This window comes from Electrona antarctica (assembly GCF_951216825.1).
Source record: "Electrona antarctica genome assembly, chromosome: 6".
In the NCBI taxonomy this organism is placed as follows: Eukaryota; Metazoa; Chordata; class Actinopteri; order Myctophiformes; family Myctophidae; genus Electrona; species Electrona antarctica.
Window position 1 is genome coordinate 18,534,992 of NC_136811.1, and position 21,372 is coordinate 18,556,363.

Consider the following 21,372-nt stretch of genomic DNA (forward strand, 5'->3'; position numbering starts at 1 on the left):
AGCATCTGATGAATGTCATTATGTGTTCAAATCCCAATTCAAGACTTGATTCTTTCAACTTTACTAACTGAAGGCAAACATACAAAAGATCGCTTCAACAGTACGAATACTAGTACGGCATACTATATAGCATGTCGTTTTTCGTGATTTTGGAGGATTTGAAAAAAAGATGAAAATCATGAAAAAACAACATACTATAGTCCATGGTTTGGGACGGCATAATATATTATGTCATATTTTCATGATTTTGGGACACTATGTCAGAGCCAGGACTTGAACCTGCAGCCTCCTGATTCCCAGGCAGGCTCTGTACCCAGTGAGCCACTGTGCATGCTGTTCTTAAAAGGCCGAATAGATAATGACAAGAGCCAGAGACTTGTTTCCATTGTGGTTCATAAACATTCGAACATCTAGAGATAAACAACAGCAAAAGAAACAATAGACAAATCTCCTGTTATTTTATTTTTTGTATTTTATTTTTGTATCAATGTTGTACTCAAAGGGAACAGCAGACTGCATTGTGGCAGGTAGCAAGATGAACTTAAATACGTTTGAATGGGGTTTCTAGGTGTAAGTATGTAGGACTAGTAGCATGCCAAAGTTTGTGCTATTGCCATTGAGAATGCATTGGGCGTTTAAGTTAAATAACTCAGAAACTACAAAACATTTCAAAGTAAAAAGTTCCTCCTTCCGTCAAGGATCTCAATATGCTGCATATGGTTATTGTGTTTATTTATTGTGTTTTATTTTATGTCATTTTCTTGTTTTTGATACTACTCTCCTAATGGAAATAACTTGTACAACTTGACTAATTTATTGATGTAATGATGTATTTAGTGCACCCGGACCGTTTAGTGCAACGCACCCAGGTGATCTTTTGAAGTTTGTGCTATTGGGTCAGGGGACCTTATTGGGTCAGTATAGTGCCTTATTTGAATCTAAATCCAACATATAAAAAACCTATTTGTGATTTTTGTTTGTTTAATTTGATTCCAGCAAACAGAAATTTGCTAGTTTTTCCTTTTTTTGTTCAGAATTGAAAAATGGGAAAACGTAACCGAAAAATCACAAAAATGGTGTTGCCTTAGTATAATTCTGTTTGAGTCCAGCAAATAGAATTATGCCTTTGGTTTTTTTGCACTACTGATTGTTACCCGTTTCCTTTCTTGTCAGTTAAAATCATCATTCATCATCACTTCCATCTTGTCCATCACCTAACCCTAACCCTAACCCTAACCCTAACCCTAACCCTAACCCTAGTTGTCTGGTACCAGATTGGTTACCATATGGTACCAGAACAAAACAAACAAAAAAGCAGTGTGAATTGTCTGGAACCAGTGGCGCAGTCTGTTAGAACGCTGCCACATGATCGGGAGATGGTGAGTTCAAACTCCACTCAAGTCTTTACTTTCAAGACCGATTTCAGAAGAAGAAAAGCAACAAAAAAGCAGTGTGAATTGTCTGGAACCAGTGGCGCAGCATGATCGGGAGATGGTGAGTTCAAACCCCACTGAAGTCTTTACTTTCAAGACCGATTTCAGAAGAAGAAAACCAAAAAAAAGCAGTTGAATTGTCTGGAACCAGTGGCGCAGTGTGTTAGGACGCTGCCACATGATCGGGAGATGGTGAGTTCAAACCCCACTCAAGTCTTTACTTTCAAGACCGATTTCAGAAGAAGAAAAGCAACAAAAAAGCATTTGTATTGTCTGGAACCAGTGGTGCAGTGAGTTAGGATGCTGCCACATGATCGGGAGATGGTGAGTTCAAACCCCACTCAAGTCTTCACTTTCAAGACCGATTTCAGAAGAAGAAAACCAACCAAAAAGCAGTTGAATTGTCTGGAACCAGTGGCGCAGTGTGTTAGTACGCTGCCGGGAGATGGTGAGTTCAAACCCCACTCAAGTCTTTACTTTCAAGACCGATTTCAGAAGAAGAAAAGCAACAAAAAAGCATTGTGAATTGTCTGGAACCAGTGGCGCAGTGTGTTATGACGCTGCCACATGATCAGGAGATGTTGGGTTCAAACCCCACTCAAGTTCAAACAAAAAAATAAAGGTCCAGGGTGCAATCCCACCCCAGTCTTTACTGTGACACTTTGCTTTCCACACTAACATCAAGTAGCACAGAAAAACTTTGTTGTAGTAACCATCAGTTAGCTCAGTGTGATGAGAGGCTGTCCTTGGGAGCCACAGGTCCAGGGTTCAAATCCCACATTAGTCATAACTGTGACACTTTGCTTTGCACACTGATTTCCAGAAGGACAACTTTAAAGCAGCCCAGAAATTCACCATGATTGTGTGCCGGTAAGTGGCCCAGCGGATAAGTCAGATGTTATCCGTAGTATACCTAGTAGAAGTGTGCCGGTTCAAACCCGACATACTCCTAGTAGGCGGTGATGGTTCAAATCACCGACACCTAGAGTAGGAGTGGCCCAGTGGATAAATCAGATGATATCCGTAGAATACCTAGTAGAAGTGTGCCGGTTCAAACCCGACATACTCCTAGTAGGTGGTGATGGTTCAAATCACCGACACCTAGAGTAGGGGTGACCCAGTGGATAAATCAGATGATATCCGTAGAATACCTAGTAGAAGTGTGCCGGTTCAAACCCGACATAGGATGGTGCTGGTTCAAATCACCAACACCTAGAGTAGGCGTGGCCCAGAGGATAAATCAGATGATATCCATAGAATACCTAGTACGATGGTGCTGGTTCAAATCACCAACACCTAGAGTAGGCATGGCCCAGTGGATAAATCAGATAATAGATAAATCAGATAATATCTGTAGAATACCTAGTAGGAAGGTGCTGGTTCAAATCACCAACACCTAGAGTAGGCGTGGCCCAGCGGATAAATCAGATGATATCTGTAGAATACCTAGTAGGTTGGTCCTTGTTCAAATCACCAACACCTAGAGTAGGTGTGGCCCAGTGGATAAATCAGATAATATCCGTAGAATACCTAGTAGGAAGGTGCTGGTTCAAATCACCAAAACCTAGAGTAGGCGTGGCCCAGCGGATTAATCAGATGATATCCATAGAATACCTAATAGGACTAGTAGGATGGTGCTGGTTCAAATCTCCAACACCTAGAGTAGGGGCAGACCAGGTTAGATAGGGGGAGAATAGTTCAAGGGTCAGCTAAAGTGGGGTCAAGTTGGGGAGGGTAGTTGTGGTGGTCAGGTAGAGTAGGTCAGAGTGCGGGGGGTCAGGTAGGTGGAGAGTGAGTCAGGTAGGAGGAGAGTAGTGGGGTCAGGTAGGAGGAGAGTAGGCAGAGTTCAGTCAGGGGTAGTGTAGGGGCGGTGGTCAGGTAGGAGAAGAGTAGGGTGGGGTCAGGCAGGGGGAGAGTAGGTGGGGGCAGGCAGGGGGAGAGTAGGGGGGCAGGCAGGGGGAGAGTAGGGAGGGGACAGGCAGGTGCAGAGCAGGCAGAGGGGGGTCTTCCTGATTTTTTTAAATAATTTCTAAATTTAAATTCAATTTTCAAAGGTTTTACTTTTTTATTTAAAAAAAATGTATTTAGTAATTATTAAAAATAAATCAGGAAGACCCCCCTCTGGCAGCTCTGCCCCTGCCTGCCTACTCTCCCCCTGCCTGCCCGCTCCCACCCCTACTCTACCCCTGCCCCTGCCTGCCTACTCTCCCCCTGCCTGCACCCTCCCCCACCTACCCTCACCCTGCCTGACCCCACCCTACTCTTCTCCTACCTGACCGCCCCCCCTACACTCCCCCTGACTGAACTCCACCTACTCTCCTCATACCTGACCCCACTACTCTCCTCCTACCTGACCCCCCCACCTACCTGACCCCTACTGTCCTCCTACCTGACTCACTCTCCACCTACCTTACCCCCCCACTCTGACCTACTCTACCTGACCACCTCAACTACCCTCCCCAACCTGACCCCACTTTAGCTGACCCTTGAACTATTCTCCCCCTATCTAACCTGGTCTGCCCCTACTCTAGGTGTTGGAGATTTGAATGAGCACCATCCTACTAGTCCTATTAGGTATTCTACGGATATCATCTGATTATTCCGCTGGGCCACGCCTACTCTAGGTGTTGGTGATTTGAACCAGCACCTTCCTACTAGGTATTCTACGGATATTATCTGATTTATCCGCTGGGCCACACCTACTCTAGGTGTTGGTGATTTGAACCAGCACCACCCTACTAGGCATTCTACAGATATCATCTGATTTATCCACTGGGCCACGCCTACTCTAGGTGTTGGTGATTTGAACCAGCACCATCCTATGTCGGGTTTGAACCGGCACACTTCTACTAGGTATTCTACGGATATCATCTGATTTATCCACTGGGCCACTCCTACTCTAGGTGTCGGTGATTTGAACCATCACCGCCTACTAGGAGTATGTCGGGTTTGAACCGGCACACTTCTACTAGGTATACTACGGATATCATCTGACTTATCCGCTGGGCCACTTACCGGCACACAATCATGGTGAATTTCTGGGCTGCTTTAAAGTTGTCCTTCTGGAAATCAGTGTGCAAAGCAAAGTGTCACAGTTATGCCTAATGTGGGATTTGAACCCTGGACCTGTGGCTCCCAAGGATAGCCTCTCATCACACTGAGCTAACTGATGGTTACTACAACACAGCTTTTTTGTGCTACTTGATGTTAGTGTGGAAAGCAAAGTGTCACAGTAAAGACTGGGGTGGGATTGCACCATGGACCTTTATTTTTTTGTTTGAACTTGAGTGGGGTTTGAACCCACCATCTCCTGTTCAAGTGGCAGCATCCTAACACACTGCGCCACTGGTTCCAGACAATTCAACTGCTTTTTTGTTGCTTTTCTTCTTCTGAAATCGGTCTTGAAAGTAAAGACTTGAGTGGGGTTTGAACTCACCATCTCCCGATCATGTGGCAGCGTCCTAACACACTGCGCCACTGGTTCCAGACAATTCAACTGCTTTTTTGTTGGTTTTTCTTCTTCTGAAATCGGTCTTGAAAGTAAAGACTTGAGTGGGGTTTGAACTCACCATCTCCCGATTATGTGGCAGCGTTCTAACACACTGCGCCACTGGTTCCAGACAATTCACACTGCCTTTTTGTTTGTTTTGTTCTGGTACCATATGGTAACCAATCTGGTACCAGACAACTAGGGTTAGGGTTAGGGTTAGGGTTAGGGTTAGGGTTAGGCATAATCAGACTTAAGCCACCTTAACACCAAGGAAGCTAGAAGCAGCTTCTTGCTTTGTGCTCCCATGTTATCTCTATGTATACCAGCTTTTTCGTTTTGAAGCTTGGAATGAACAGCTTTTTTTTGCGTGCTTTTTTTCTCCTGAAAACTCAACTTTGACGCAGCTTCGAGTTTTCACATTTTTCAATTCTGAACAAAAAAAAGGAAAAAAATAGCAAATTTCTGTTTGCTGGACTCAAACAGAATTATACTAAGGCACCACCATTTTTGTGATTTTTCGGTTAGTGTTTTCCCATTTTTCAATACTGAACAAAAAAAAGAAAACATAGAACATTTCTATTTGCTGGACTCAAACAGAATTATACTAAGGCACCACCATTTTTGTGATTTTTCGGTTAGTGTTTTCCCATTTTTCAATTCTGAACAAAAAAAGGAAAAACTAGCAAATTTCTGTTTGCTGGAATCAAATTAAACGAACAAAAATCACAAATATGTTTTTTATATGTTGGATTCAGATTCAAATAAGGCAATTATACTAAGGTCCCCTGACCCTATTGCCATTGAGAATGCATTGGGCGTTTAAGTTAAATAACTCAGAAAATACAAAACATTTCAAAGTAAAAAGTTCCAGCATGTGTCTCCACAGTAAGCTGAATTATAAAACGTGTGAATGGAGTTTCTAGGTGAAAGTGATTTTTTGACGTGCCACTATCTGCCATTATAAATTTCTCAAATTTAAAGCACTATATTTCTAAAACTATGAAACATTTCAAAGATTCCTTTTCAGGCAAACATGTCGACCGTAAGATGAACCTAAATAGGTTTGAATGGGGATTCTAGGTGTAAGTATGTAGGACTAGTAGCATGCCAAAGTTATAATTTTTTTCGGACGGCATACTATAGCATGTCGTTTTTCGTGATTTTGGAGGATTTGAAAAAAAGATGAAAATCATGAAAGAATGACATACTATAGTTCATGGTTTCGGACGGCATACTATAGCATGTCGTTTTCGTGATTTTGGAGGATTTGAAAAAAAGATGAAAATCATGAAAAAACAACATACTATAGTCCATGGTTTGGGACGGCATAATATATTATGTCATATTTTCATGATTTTGGGACACTATGTCAGAGCCAGGACTTGAACCTGCAGCCTCCTGATTCCCAGAGATGCTCTGTACCCTGTGAGGCACTGTGCATGCTGTTCTTAAAAGGCTGAATAGATAATGACAGAAGAGCCAGAGACTTGTTTCCATTGTGGTTCATAAACATTCGAACGTCTAGAGATAAACAGCAAAAGAAACAGTAGACAAATCTCCTGTTATTTTATTTTTGTATCAATGTTGTACTCAAAGGGAACAGCAGACTGCCTTGTGGCAGGTAGCAAGTAGACCAGTGACTTAGCACTGGCTGCATGATCTGGAGATTGTGGGTTCAAACCCCACTCAAATCTTTACTTGCCAAAATCTGCCATTGACCCCCATTCTGAATTTCTCACATTTGAAAGCACTATATTTCCTTTTCAGGCAAACATGTCCACCGTAAGATGAACCTAAATAGGTTTGAATGGGGTTTCTAGGTGTAAGTATGTAGGACTATAGTAGCATGCCAAAGTTTGTGCTATTGCCATTGAGAATGCATTGGGCGTTTAAATGAAGGCTATTCTAGCAGTGGCTCACAGCCTCAGCCTGATGACCTCAAAACTCTAATATCTCCCCTGAGTCATAGGCAATAACCTTTGACTTGTCTTAGTGGTTACGATGTTGGCTTTCCACGTGGGAGACCAGCGTTCGATTCCCGGCTGTTACACTCACATACAAAAGAAGACCTCAACAGTGCTAAGAGACATCTGATTGATATGATTCTGTTTTATTTTAACTTTACTAACTGAAGACTAACAAACAAAATATCACTTCAAAATTACCAGGAAACTGTGGCTGAGTGTCTGACTGATGGTGCAGTGGTCTAATGATTAGGCATGCATTACAGACATTCCATGTTCAAGTCCCATTCCTCCTACAGCTCAATGCTGCAGTAACTTGAACTTTTCAAGGCTCGAATAAAAAAACAAAAATTTAAAAGCACCAGAAGACACCAGAAGACATCTGCTGAATGCCCAAAGGTGCCTTGGTTCAATGGTGTGGTGCGCTTGATCGGTTGCCTCTGCTACAGACAGTTGGCAAGTTCAAGTCCCATGTCACTCACAAGGTACACAGAGGACCATCGGGAGGGCTCTCTCTCCCCCTGTTTCCTGAGAAGTAACGGTGAGGTGTTATGTCTGAAAGAACCCTGTACAGCTAAAGTTTTACCATGAAAACGTCCAATTTATCATACGCTTACCACCGCTCAGTCTGCCCTTTTCCAACTGGCCTGGAAGCCAGACATAAAAGAGGGACTTTCCCACCAAGTTTTGGGGCACCAATCAGGGCCCAGTATGCAAATACACAGACTATTCTGTCAGATGATGAACTAAAAAGAATTATGAAAAAACTACACACATAGAAAATCAAGAACTAGACTATTCTGACTATTCTATAAGTCTATAAGACTATTCGGTCAGATGATGGGCCAAAATGCATTGCTATTTCTTTTAAACGTTTGACCTAATTCTAACATCTGTAAAATGTTAGGTGGAAAGGGTTCTTTCAGACATAAGCCCCAACTGTTACTTCTCAGGAAACAGGGGGAGAGAGCACCCTTCCCGATGGTCCTCCAGCACCTTGATGACATGGGACTTGAACCTGCCAACAGTCTGTAGCAGAGGCAACCGATCAAGCGCACCACACCATTGAGCCAAGGCACCTTTGGGCACTCAGCAGATATCTCCTGGTGCTTTTGAGTTTATATTTTTTATTCAAGCCTTGAAAGGTTCAAAGTACTCCAGCATTGAGCTATACTGTAGGAGCAATGCTAGCATTGCATACTCTTACCCACCTCTCAGTGTGACCTTTTCCAACTGGCCAGGAAACCAGACATAAACGATGGACTTTCCCCACCAAGTTTTGGGGCACCAATCAGGGCCCAGTATGCAAATACACAGATTATTCTGTCAGATGATGGGCCAAAACCATAAACTATATCAAGTCAAAATGGCAGAAAGGAATCCAGGGAAAGTGACATTTTGATTTTACAACCTACGGTTCAAGAGTTATAAGGCGAATTGTAAAGTGGGCTGTTATGGCGCCACCATGAGGCCGACTGATGTAATTATTCATTACATTCATTTTAATAATTGTTATGAACCTCCCCTCCAAGTGTTGTAACTGTAGCTCCGACGGTTTCTGAGAGAAAAATACTTGATGTGAGTTTTCGCATTTTCCCATGTAAGTGGATGGGAAAACTTCATTCACTAATAAATTCGTTATTAATTTATACTTTCTTAAATTGGAAAAAGGGCTTCGTTAAGACCTCCATATTATTATGGTCAATGCCTGTGTGAAAAGTGGGAGCGATTGGTGCAGGCAGTGAAGAGCTACGACAGTGACACAGACATTCATTCAGACAGACATTGAGATAATTGTCTCCACCAGGCCGAAGGCATGGGGAGAGAGTATGTTTTGCACTCCGTTGTCTCCACCAGGCCGAAGGCATGGGGAGAGAGTATGTTTTGCACTCCGTCCGTGTGTGTGTGTGTCCTTCCTTCCTTCCGTCCGTCCGTCCTTCCGTCCGTCCGTCCGTTACCAGCTAATCTCCGGTACCGTTGGCCCGATCCATGCCAAACTGTGCACACACACTCCATGGATGCCAACGATGAACCTCTGCCCCAAATATTCCTCAACGGCCTGTTATAGCGCCACCATGAGGCCGATTTAGGCAAAACACATTTCTGTAGATTACCCGTACACATTTTATCCATACATCACACAATTCGGTATACACTATCTACATAGTCATGTGATCAACACGGATTTGCACCATTTCCCATCTTCCATCCTGATTGGCTAATATTGGCTTCCAAAGCTTACATGAATGGTCCGTTTCGAACAAAATGCCACAAATCACAAAAACAGTGTGCAATTTCCGTGAAATTATACACGCACATTTCCACTAGGCCGAGGACGACATGCCACTCATTATTTTCCAAATCAGCCTCATGGTGGCGCTATAACAGGCCAATTCCTGCATCAATCTGTATACAACTTATGTATGCGCACTCCCTAGAGGCCATGGAAAAACATTTTCCCTGCATCCCTCCACATCTGCCGGTTATAGCGCCACCATGAGGCCGATTTCTTCTAAACACATTGCTTATGTTAGTCGCACAGATTTCATACAAATCTCACGCAAATCGGTACACACGATCTCTGTAGTCATGTGATCAAGACGAGTCTGTTGATTCTACACTGATTGGCTAACATTGCCTTCCAAAGTTTTCAGGAGTGGCCCGTTTTGTACAAAATGCTGCACATGTCCTGCTCATCCAGAATTCTATCCTCAAAGATGCTATGAGTGATCTGGCTCTGCATTTCCTCAACAAAATGAAGAAAATTGTTGCAAAAAACAAACAAACAAAAAAACATGTTGCCAAACATCACACACAGTCCTATCCTCCTGGTGGAGACCTGTGCCCAGAAGGGCACTTTTTCTAGTTATAGTATGATGATGTACAATATCAAACTCTGAATACATTGCAATAATATATAGCCAGTCTGTACAACTGTGGAATAGGTTTCTGTCATAAGTAGGTATATTTCTAAACATTATGGTTTAATACATGTTGAACTTAAATGGGGGGGGGGGGGGGGGGGGGGGGAGAGAGAAAGAGAGAGGGGGGGCAGGGGGAGACGGAGAGAGAGGGAGGGATGGGGGAAAGGGGAGAGAAAGAGAGGGGGGGGGGGGGGGCGAGAGAGAGACACAGACAGAGAGAGAGAGGAAGGGGAGGTAAACATCACAGGGACAATAAATAACTATCCGTGTGTGTGTGTGTGTGTGTGTGTGTGCGTGCGTGCGTGCGGTGCGTGCGTGCGTGCGTGCGTGTGTGCGTGCGTGTGAGTGTGAGCAGCTCTGGTCCAGAGATAAGTAGTTCTGCCACCAGGCTCCACAGCATGACAGCCAAGCAGTTCACTTCCTGATAACAGACACCACCTGCATGCCTGATTCATGTCAGATCATGGGTGGTGTTTACCCCCAACCCCCCCCCCCCCCCCCCCCCCCCCCCTCTCCTCTCCCATATGTCTGCAGGGTGACGTGTATTTATGTAGCAGGAAATATGTGTGATGGCTAGACGTTTGAGGTCGCTTGATTACATTCTCAGACATTCATATCTGGGCCCTGACATATTATATTGTTGCTGTCGGGCAGAAAACTCTCATCCAACCAGTAAGACACCCTAAGGGCGAAGTCGCGCTAAAACAACAGCAACAGGCCTGAAAACGTCAATTTAAGAAAATAAAAAAGGTCCAGGCATTCCCAGACGATGCCCTATACAATCCCTGTTTAGCCCATATGTGGAGATCCCTGATGTCATCAATATTAAGCCCATATATGGGAATGTCAATATATGGCCATATTGTGACAGTCTCATGATAACCAGTGTGGTTACCAGATTAATAGTTTAACTCCTGCTTCTCAACCATATTAAGAAGCTCTGTTGCTTACTGGTTGTTATGTTATTATAATAACTCAAGACAATGTCAGGAACACAGTCGGCACCGAGTGCCGCGTTACGAGCTTATAGCTTATAGCTGCTATTTTATTATTTGCTCTAAACTCTGACAAGTGACTCTTCTTCTGCGACATGACATTCTCTGTCCCCCAAAAGCCCCATAGTACACAGTGCGCCTCTGAGGCACGTACTGTAAGTACCATTACAGTTGAATGAAGTGTACTCGGGTGCCAATATGAATCATGGCCAGCGGGGACCAGGCAATCGTATCCGGGAACAGTTCGATTCAATCAGACTGTGAATCTGCCCTTATTCTCAGTTGATGGGAGTCCCCAGGGATCCATATACTTCAAACTCAAAAGGTGGCGTGACGGGTCTGCTATTTCCCCAGAATGTTTTCCCCCCCAGAATAAGGACACTAGGGTTCATGTTCCCCGCGACCCAACTACGGATAAGCGGTTGAGGATGGATGGATGGATGGATGGATGGGTTCATGTTGCCTTTTTTCAGAAATATTGCGCGAATTAGAGCCTATCTGTCATTGGACGATGCAAAATGCTGATCCATTCCACACCTTAGTTTTCTCTCGAACTGGTTACTGCAATGGACTTTTTTCTGGTCTGCTGGGACATTCGCCAAAAATAGCAATATCTACAAACTCACAACGTGGTGCATTGTGAGCTTGTAGTTCTGCTATTTTTTGTGAACAGATAAACTAAGTAAACTAAGTATAGAAATGGTGGATGAATTCCAAATATTGCCAAAGTATTCTGCGGCATCCTTGGACTCCCACTTTGAGAACCCCTGGTCTAGTATCATTTACCTCCAGGGTAGGTGACGGCCACCAGCACCAGGTCCTGCTGGGGGGTGTCCAGCCTCTCTGCCAGGGTGTGTATCATCTCCTGGGCCTCCACTCCAGCATGGACCCTCATGCTGACGTAGGAATCCATGCTCACGTACACCTGGCACAGCACTGAGGAGACAACAACCGGTCATGTGTATTGAAAACCATACCAGATATTATACACTTTGGCTATTCAAAAAATTGTGAGAATGTATGCAAATCTTTGAATATGTTTTTTTATAAGTGAACATTTTTAACTCAAACTCTGCTTCTGCAAGTCCATGGTCATTTATGTCTTGACATTAAAAACGCCCATCCAGTTACATAATTCCTTTCCATCTATGTTAAACTAAGACACTACCAACAGATTTCAATGGTTGCATGATTATATTTAGTTTTTTAAATATTTCCCTGCAGCGGTAGTCTTGTTCCATAATTGGAAATATCTTGGTTCGCAAGAATCGTAAAACATTCATGTCTCCTTCGCCCTGAAGTGCACAGCTCTGCACCTGAAATCCCTTGGTGCAGGACACACACAGTATGTGTGAAGTTCCGCGCAAAGCGTAATTGTGTGCCTAGAGGGTAGGGCGTATAGTAGTGGTGGTATTGGAATTGACACTCAGTCCTGAGATGTTGGCTTATATTGTTAATTGTGATCATGCACAATGAAGAGTCCCAATATTGGAGAAATGTTGCGGCAAGAGTAAACCCCCCAAATAAATTTGATGTTATGACAAACTACGATCATTATTTATGTATTCATTTTATTTTTTTCATTAATTCAATTTAAACCCCATCTTTATTCTGGAAAGAACTTTGCAGAAAACAGCAGCATAACGCATATTGCAGCACAATAACAGAAAACTGAAACTACACTAGTATAGAGTCCTGAGGGGAGTGGCTAAGACAGAGTTGATTACATGAATGAAAACCATATAGTGACTCACGACTTATTTTCACAACATTTATCTGTGGAACTGAGTGAAGCTAAATGTAATGCCTACAATTCCAAGTGCTTGTCTGGGTGGAGGTGGGGGGTCCCAGTTGAAATTATTATTTTGGGGCATTCGAGTTCAAATGGTTAATTTGTGGGGTTGTGGGCTGAAAAGTTTGAGAAACACTGGATTAGAGTGTCTTCTAAATGCCTAAATTGTAATAACCAATGTGGCAGAAGAGAAGAACGCCATACTGTGAAGCAGAGTTAATTTGCCTGTATCAGGCCTCAGTGGAGTTGCATTATTGCTCTTGTACCATGGCCACTTTCCAAGGAAAACATAATTACGCTTGTATAATTGAAAAATTTGATTACCGCAGATAATATTAAATAATATATCAAACAAAAGCTTTGTTGTCGTGGTAACCTCTCTGTAGTCCAACCAACAGCTGCTACCCTCGTTTGCTTTGTTAGTGTTGCCATGGTTATATGCATTTCAATATTTCATGAGCATTGATTTGGAACAGTGATTAAAGGACGACTTCACCCATTTACAGCCTATCTTCATATAATTGGTCCTCGCTAATGATCATGATTAAAATAATGGTAGCATTTTTTCTACTTGGTCTGTTTAGAAACCCACCTACCAGTGGCTTCCTCGTTAGACAGGTTTGGTAATTTCAGACAAGATTTACCTTTTTATTTTAGTTCGAACGTTGCGAAGTTCGCTTGAGCCGACTCATCCCCGTTCGAGTTGCAAGCCGATAGGCACAGAATAGTAAGTCTTTGCGTAAAGGGTAGGTCACTTCGACAGCCCTCCTCTGAGACACAGACCAATACCATTGGTAGCCTACCATATTATAATGAGCATGCGTAGGTCGGGAGTGGCTTAGTGTCGGTATCAGCCGCGGTAACACGCGGGAGTCTAACCTCGTTACAATGCGCTAGAGTCTAGCGCATTGTACATTTTATGAACTGTCAGCCGGTCCGTGACAATATAAAGGTTGGGAACGCCTGCGCTAGACCCCTGGGAGATGGATTGCTGAGGTGGAGCGCCACACCTACCATCAGCTCCCAGTACTTCCCGCACAACTTACTGCACCAAGCGGTGCTACTCATTCGCTGAGTTGGCAGTGCCCGGGATCGAACCCATGAACTTGTGGTCCAAAGGCGAGAGCTCTACCGACTCCGCTACCCAGACACAATACGTGATGACCAATTAAGACAGGTTGAAAATGGGTGAAGTGGTCCTTTTACTGTGATTCATGTCATGAGTCTAACATTTTTGTCATGTTTTTGGGGAGCAGATACAGCATGTAACACTAGTTCAGGTTTTCCACTAAATACTTTCTTACTCTTACTGTCAAGTAATTATTTATATACATGTTTTACTTCCACTGGAGTCATTATTAAAACTTTACACTTTTTGGCTACTCCACCCAGTTCTGTTTGTCACTGAGTGATTGCTATTGTTGTTCTCTTCGCCTTGGAAAGTCCCTGTGGTGCACACACAGCACGCAATCTGACAACAATTTTGGGAACTACGCGTGAGGCGGGGAATGTGTGAAGAAGAAAGAAAGAAAGAAAGCTATTTCACCACACTCACCTTCCTTGTTCTCCCTCTGTGTCCCTCTGGATCGCAGCCCGTTCTCTTTCGGACTCAATTGGTGGAAAGGGGCTTTGCTCTGGAAGGAGAAGGGAAATGCATGGCATTTCAGTGTGAAAACGCCTGTACCTTTTCTGTTCCACTGCAGAGTTATGGCTTTCACAGGAAGTACTAATATAAGGACAATGGGGTCCTGATGCAGGCAGTCAGTTTGTTTGAAAGGAGCAAACGGCCAGTGTTTCAGTTAGAATGCAATCTGTCATCGTACAGGATGAGACCATCACTGTGGACAATGAGGCGAGGACGCTTATGTGTTTGTCAAGTACGTGCGATTTGTAAAAGAAAGACGCAGCCTGCTAGACAGCCTTATTGTATATAGGGTGAATTCCAAATGGCAAACATTGTTTATCAATATCTGCTCTGCCCTAAAAAGTCAAAGTGCTGTAACTACACATCTTTAAAGCAAGGAAGCATGCACGCATTATCTGTACTCTTATATTGTCTAAAGGACTCAGAGACTGGTATTCAGTGCTCTATTGATTTTCAAAGTTTTGTATATATATAAATATTGTGACATTTTCTGTACTATGATTGCACTTTTTGGTTCTTGTTGGCTAAATGTTGTTTGTATCGACACGGACAGGGGAAGGTGTCGCATACGGACACTATAAATGTGACACTTCCGTTGTTTACATCATGCAATGCTGACAAAGGCTATACACCGAAACGTGTAAGTTGCTGGCTGCTCTGCAGCATACTATGCAAATTATAAAAATAATAATGAATTGCCTTAAACTAAAGTGCTGGTATTCTCTTCTTAGAGATTTCTTGAAAACTGTAACTACACACACAAAAAATCTAACTGATAAAACAAGGGTTTAAAGTGTTTCAACTGGCCAGCTAGATCCAGGTTCAGTACATAGACTACTGTAAGTGATGTTTCATTCATTGTAATCCGTTCATGAGGTAATTGTTTATCCCCCAAAGGGGATGAAGGCTGATTTAGCTTTTGAGACAAATATATGCCGTGTTGTAGTAGGCCTACTTTGCAGAGAAGCTCATTGTATAGAATATAGAAGATGTGAAGTCTTACCTTTCCGTTTGGGGAATATTCATCCGTTGTACTTGGGTGCAGGGTGGGGGGGTGGAGTGGGGTGGTTGGAAGAGAAGAAATAAATCAATCAAATTCTCCATCAACTATACAAGCATAAATCCACATACTAGACATTTTAACCACTTAAGCCCCATCTCTGTCTAAGACAAATGGCGCTGCGACACATTGTGAGCTTGTAGATCAGCATTTTTTTGGCGAACGTTCCCCCAAGAATTGGGATCCTGTAGGGTTCAAATAGTAAAATACCCTGATATCATTTTTTTTAAACATCTTCAAAATTGGTCCCAAAACAGGAACACCAGAGTTCATGTGTTTACATGAACTCAACGACTATGTGCATGTTGCACGGCCCCGCAGTCCCTTCTCGTCTGTTATTATTAACGCTGCATGTGGCGACAAGGTCCGGATGAGAGTGCTTTGTGGCTATTAGGCCTTCCCATCTGAACCCGTCAATTAATCACCGCTGTTCTTATCAAGCAGAGGCCCAGGGCATCGTGATGGATGGTCCCCCTGGTGCATTAGCATCCCTCGGCACCTCTCTCTGCTACAATGGGGCTGCTTGGCTGGCATAGAGCAGGGTTGCCATGTCCTCTTATTATAAGGGACTCTGCATGGGGCTTATCTTTTCTGTAAAGGTGCTTGTAAATATTGGTAGTGGTAGCGGCCTGGGTTGCGGTGTTTTGGGCTTGTTTCCAATGTTTATTTTTGAGTGGTGCAAACCACTCCAACAACTGGCTTAGTACCCGTGTACCCGTGTTCGTACCAAAAAAATGAGCATGGTTGCTATGGTTAGTGTGTGACGTCAGAGCACAGCTGATCAGGCTATATAAGACCTTGCACCACTCAGTTCACACAGGTGTGATTTTTTATTTTAACCAGTGGTTCTCAAATATTTTCATGTCATGGACCCAAAATGAATGTATTTGTCCCTAATAGTCCCTATGTGAAAATGTTTTGTGCCAGGGACCCCCGTACCAGATTTGTGTTGTTGAATGTTTCAAAAATCTTCCAAAAATCCCACATTTTATTTCAAGATTTTTTTCGGGGGAAATGCAGGCAGGTCATCAAGATCTGCCATTCCGATTGTGGATCGTCTATTTCAAAATAGCTGATGGTTTAAGTGCTCATGTAGCCTAGTTGTTTATTTTGGGCTTGTTTTCCTATAGACCCGGTTGCTCTGCACAAAGTCTGGCAACACTGGCACAGAGCCCGCCCCAGGGGGGGGTGCAAGTCACTCACTGATGATGAAACACGTGGGGGATTGGGGAGGGGGCCTTCATCTAATTTACTCTCATCTTCTCAAAAAAAGAAGAGAAGAGAAGAGAAGAGAAGAGAAGAGAAGAGAAGAGAAGAGAAGAGAAGAGAAGAGAAGAGAAGAGAAGAGAAATGTGTTCAGCGTGAATGTCAATGAGCTGTGTGTGGTGTATTATATAACACTGTTAACAGGTCAGGGTAGAGAGACTGAGAGAGGAAGGGTGGCGGTGACCAACTTGCGGTGACTGACGGAGGTTTTTGGGGACAGGAGGAGGAAGGGAGGGGAACAATTTAGGCAGTTAAAAGACTCTTAATCCAGAGCATCATCATCATCATCATCATCATCATCATCATCAAATGCATAGCAATCTAGAATCATATCCGTAGAATATCCATACATTTGAAACTACAATACTACTATACTATAGAACTATAGTCTGAGTCTGGAACTGACAGAAAGAACAGAGGGGGGTTGTGTGGTGTTGATTCCACGACTTTCATTGGTGCACTTTGAAAGACATATGATCTAGTCACAGGTGGACAAACCACACTCTCCCCCTCCTTGATATTCTGTATCAAGCCCCATTTATTACTTTGTTTGGCACTCTCCCAAAATAGGGGGTATGCAAGCTCACAAAGTGTTGTGTCCCTGACCAGTTGTGAGCTTGTATATCGACATACAAATTAGGTAAAGCTCCCTGTGGTCATGGACACTTAATGGGGCTCTAGGAGAGCAAAAGATCATGTTGGCTTAAAGGTCAACTGGGGGTTTCTCTCTCCATTAGTTTTCAGATACATATTTTGATGATTTTGTACATATTTATTTGCATCTATTGTTAGCCTATGCCACCAACAGTCCGACACGGATATGCTCTAAAAGTGTGAAAAACATATTTTTTATTTCACCAGGTCTTTAACGTGTCTCAAAAATATTCAACATATTTAACGATGTGTCGTTTTTTTTAGCTTCTATAGCTGCTATTTTCAAGTAGCCAAAGTGGCAAAACCTAACTTAGTCACTAGTTTTGGCTTGTTTTCCTAGATCTGGCCACTAGTTTCTCTTGCAAAATCTGGCAGTGAGCAGATATTGAATTGAGAAGGGCGAAGGATGAATAGCCAACCTGCTGGAATTTGGCAGCAGAGAAGTCCCAGCCTCCTCCTGTCCTGTTTGACCGGGCTGAGAGGGGCTCGTAAATAGTACGGCGTTTTCTGCCAGTGACACCCACACTCTGTATAGGGACACACAGCGTACGTGTCGTGACACCATGTCCACCACCGCACTAACAGAGAGGGTGCTGGGGATGTACTGGCCATGCAAATCGATGCTGTCAGCAGAAACCATGTATCTCTATATTTCATATTTTATTCGCCTCATAAATGCCATACTTACTGTATGTTATATGGCATGGCATGCCCAAGAATAGAGACGTACGTATGGTTGAAAGTGGTCTGTGAGTTATATCATTTGGTCAAAAATAATAACTAGACTGTAACAATTGGATCGAAGATTCTTATTTTTAGATTTCCTGAAAGGTAACAATTTTGGACATAGTACAACTTAAGGTTTCCACTCAAATGAATAGGACCACATTATGGTCTCTGTCGGGCGGGAACCTCATCATGTCCAAAACTGTTACTTTTCAGGATTCAAATTAATCGACAAGCTCGATCTGGTTTTGTGTAACGCTGTAGTAGTATGATCAAGTCGGGCGTTAAATACGGGGAGGTTTCTGCCCAGCAGCAACGATATATAGCAGCAATGTCAGGAGAAATGATCTGTGTGGGCCTTTCATGGGCGGCAGGGCAGGCAGGCTGGCTGGCAGGTTGGAGGAGGACGGCCCTGGGAGACCGCTATGATCAGGGGCTGCATGTGAACAAAGGGGTGTGTAGGGGGGTGTGGGGGTGTGGCTGTGGGGTGTGGCCGTTGTGTCTGGAGACTGGCGTGACAGAAGGCCTGCAGGTTGTTTACACACAGAGGTCATAGTGCAAGGCGGGGATTATCTTCATTAAGCCTTGTTTCAACAAGAACATCTAGCGCAGCAGAGCACAGCTAGGCCCCTCGCGTGTGTGTGTGTGTGTGTGTGTGTGTGTGTGTGTGTGTGTGTGTGTGTGTGTGTGTGTGTGTGTGTGTGTGTGTGCGTGCATGCGTGCGTGCACTTAGACAGGCAGATAGCCACCTCGCTGGTCTAGTGGTCTAGATATATTGAATCCACAGCTGTCTGACGGGACGCTGTGAGGAACCAATTGGGATGGGAGGGTGGATGGTGGTCTGAGGCAGACTGTGCAATGGGTGTACTACTGTGTTTTTACAGCACTCCTTTCCCAATGCAGAGGTAAATTCAATGGTGAATTCTACATAGCCTATATGCTATGTACTTTAAATCTGGTGTCCCTTGTTTTGGGCATGTCATCATAGCCAAAACACGTTTTATTTAATTGTACATGACATTATAATAAACATAAAGAAATAAAGAATTCACACACAAACAAAGCTGATCTACAAGCTCACAATGCACCAACACATTACATTGTGTGCCTTGATATTTTGACTTGTGAACAGGCATAGAACTCATGTACTGTACACTGTAAAAGGTGTACAGTGCGAGTTTAACCCATCGAGTTATATATAAACTAGAGAGCGGACTGCCCCGCTCTCGATTTGGGCACCAACATTTGGTGCTAACCTCCATGAACGTGTCTGAATCGATTAATGAACGAGTGTTCTGTATTACACCCCAGCCGCTCGCTCTTTTGCTCGTGCATGGACTTTGCCCACCTACAGTTCCATCTTTGACCAGTAAGGTGAGGCGGCTTCAATGTTTCCCAGCCGCTCTGGGGACTTGGTTTAACCCGTAAAGTTAGACCCGATACGGCTGCCTGTTTAGCCGCCACATGACGTGTCTGTGTCTCGGTTCAAGTCTCTGCTGGCTCTGGGACTGCAGGACCAGGATGACCCAGCATGACGTCTCTGTTACAACTCGTTTTTCCCGCTCTGTCACCGGACATTCTCGTGTCCAATGGATGTGCCGCGGACACGACGAGAACCATGACCTTCATCATGGGTCCTTACATAACACCACCAGACCAGAACTCCCCATTTAGACTTAATCGATGAAAGACATCCATTGACGGGATGGAATAGCGGACACAAAGCAGGGCCTCTCTCTAATGTCACTGGACCCATTCTGTTCTCCATTCTCACATTCTCCCAATATGCCCTTCTGCACAGCCACGTTTCCTGTTTACAGCGCTGCAGAAAGCCACTCAGACGTACTACTTAAAAATATACACAAATCCCCTGTGTTCTGCATTATTGATGTCCTACATGAATTATTCCTTATGATAGGAGAAGAACGTCATGCATCAATTCATCTCTGAGAGATGCTAAGGGTGCAGTAATTGATGTTATTTTGTTAAATATCTCTGTACTTCCAATAGCAATCACTGCTCGTGTTTGTTCAATAACTTGAGTTTCCCCGTCTCTCTCCAGTAAACAGTCTTTAGGAAACTACTTTTTCCGGCCGGGATACCAATTTCATCCAATCAGGAGAAAGACCGCATACAGGATGCAGAATAAGTGAAATTTTAAGTGATCAAACAAATTGGATCAAAATTGGAACTTGAATTGGAATTATCTTTATTTGTTTCTCTCTCCTGATTGGATGACATTTGTAAACCACCTGAAAATGTTTTTTTTTATTTTTTCATAAAGAGCTGGAGAGAGGGGGAGCATCGGAATCGTAGCGCCGTACAGCTCCTTTCAGTTAGCACTATGTTTATCAGTGTGTTTTAACTCACTGGCATCACTGATACAGAGAGAGAGAGAGAGAGAGAGTGAGTGAGTGAGTGAGTGAGTGAGTGAGTGAGTGAGTGAGTGAGTGAGTGAGTGAGTGAGTGAGTGAGTGAGTGAGTGAGTGAGTGAGTGAGTGAGTGAGTGAGTGAGTGAGTGAGTGAGTGAGTGAGTGAGTGAGTGAGTGAGTGAGTGAGTGAGTGAGTGAGTGAGTGAGTGAGTGAGTGAGTGAGTGAGTGAGTGAGTGTGTGTGTGTGTGTGTGTGTGTGTGTGTGTGTGTGTGTGTGTGTGTGCGCGTGTGTGCGCGTGTGTGCGTGCGTGTCCGTGTGTGTGTGTGTGTGGTAACTCACTGGCTGCGCTGCAGTCGTATCAGGGTGTGTAGCTCCCTGACGTCCTGCTCCAGACCAGGGTGTTGGTACAGGTCATCCAGAACGTAGCGGTACAGGGTCTGCAACCAGGAAGGATGTACAGGTCACTTCTCTGGAGAGCTTCATCCCATCACACCCGGCTGCTGTCATGCCTTTCATTCCCACCTCCATTTGTATTCTTTCATGTGTATTCTTTCTTTCTTTTTTGTTGTTGCTTTTTCACCCCCTTTTCCTCCCCAATTTAGTCGTTATGCCAATGAATTCCTCCCCACACACATTTCGGTGTTACTGCTTTTGTATCCTATACCGACTCACCTGCCAGTGAGGAGCCCCCTGGGAGGACATAGAGCCTTCGTCCTATACTCCTCCCGTCCAACACTCCCTAATGAAAGGTGCCACCCCAGCACCACGGTGGATTTGAACCCAACCTCCATGATGGTCTCTCTCTCTCTCTCTCTCTCTCTCTGTCTCTCTCCCTCTCTCTCTCTCTCTCTCTCCCACGCACGCACGCACGCACGCACCCACCCACCCACTCACTCACTCACTCATTCACTCACTCACTCACTCACTCACTCACTCACTCACTCACTCACTCACTCACTCACTCAGAGGTCATGTTGGCTTTTGTGGACATTTTTGACAAAATATTTTTTGTCACAGACAAAATGAGTATTACCAGAAACACTGGATGAT

At 43.9% G+C, this 21,372-nt stretch overlaps 1 protein-coding gene across 1 annotated transcript in view; it reads right to left on the reverse strand.

The window, feature by feature from the left end:
- Positions 1–21,372, reverse strand: part of LOC306925219 (rap guanine nucleotide exchange factor 5-like) — an 83,333-nt gene that overhangs the window by 13,189 nt on the left and 48,772 nt on the right. The window contains exons 6-9 of the mRNA XM_079503920.1: positions 20,662–20,759; positions 15,247–15,277; positions 14,154–14,232; positions 11,593–11,742 (exon numbers count right to left, since the gene is read on the reverse strand). Coding sequence (XP_079360046.1) covers positions 11,593–11,742; positions 14,154–14,232; positions 15,247–15,277; positions 20,662–20,759 — 358 coding nt within the window. The remainder of the gene's footprint in view (positions 1–11,592; positions 11,743–14,153; positions 14,233–15,246; positions 15,278–20,661; positions 20,760–21,372) is intronic.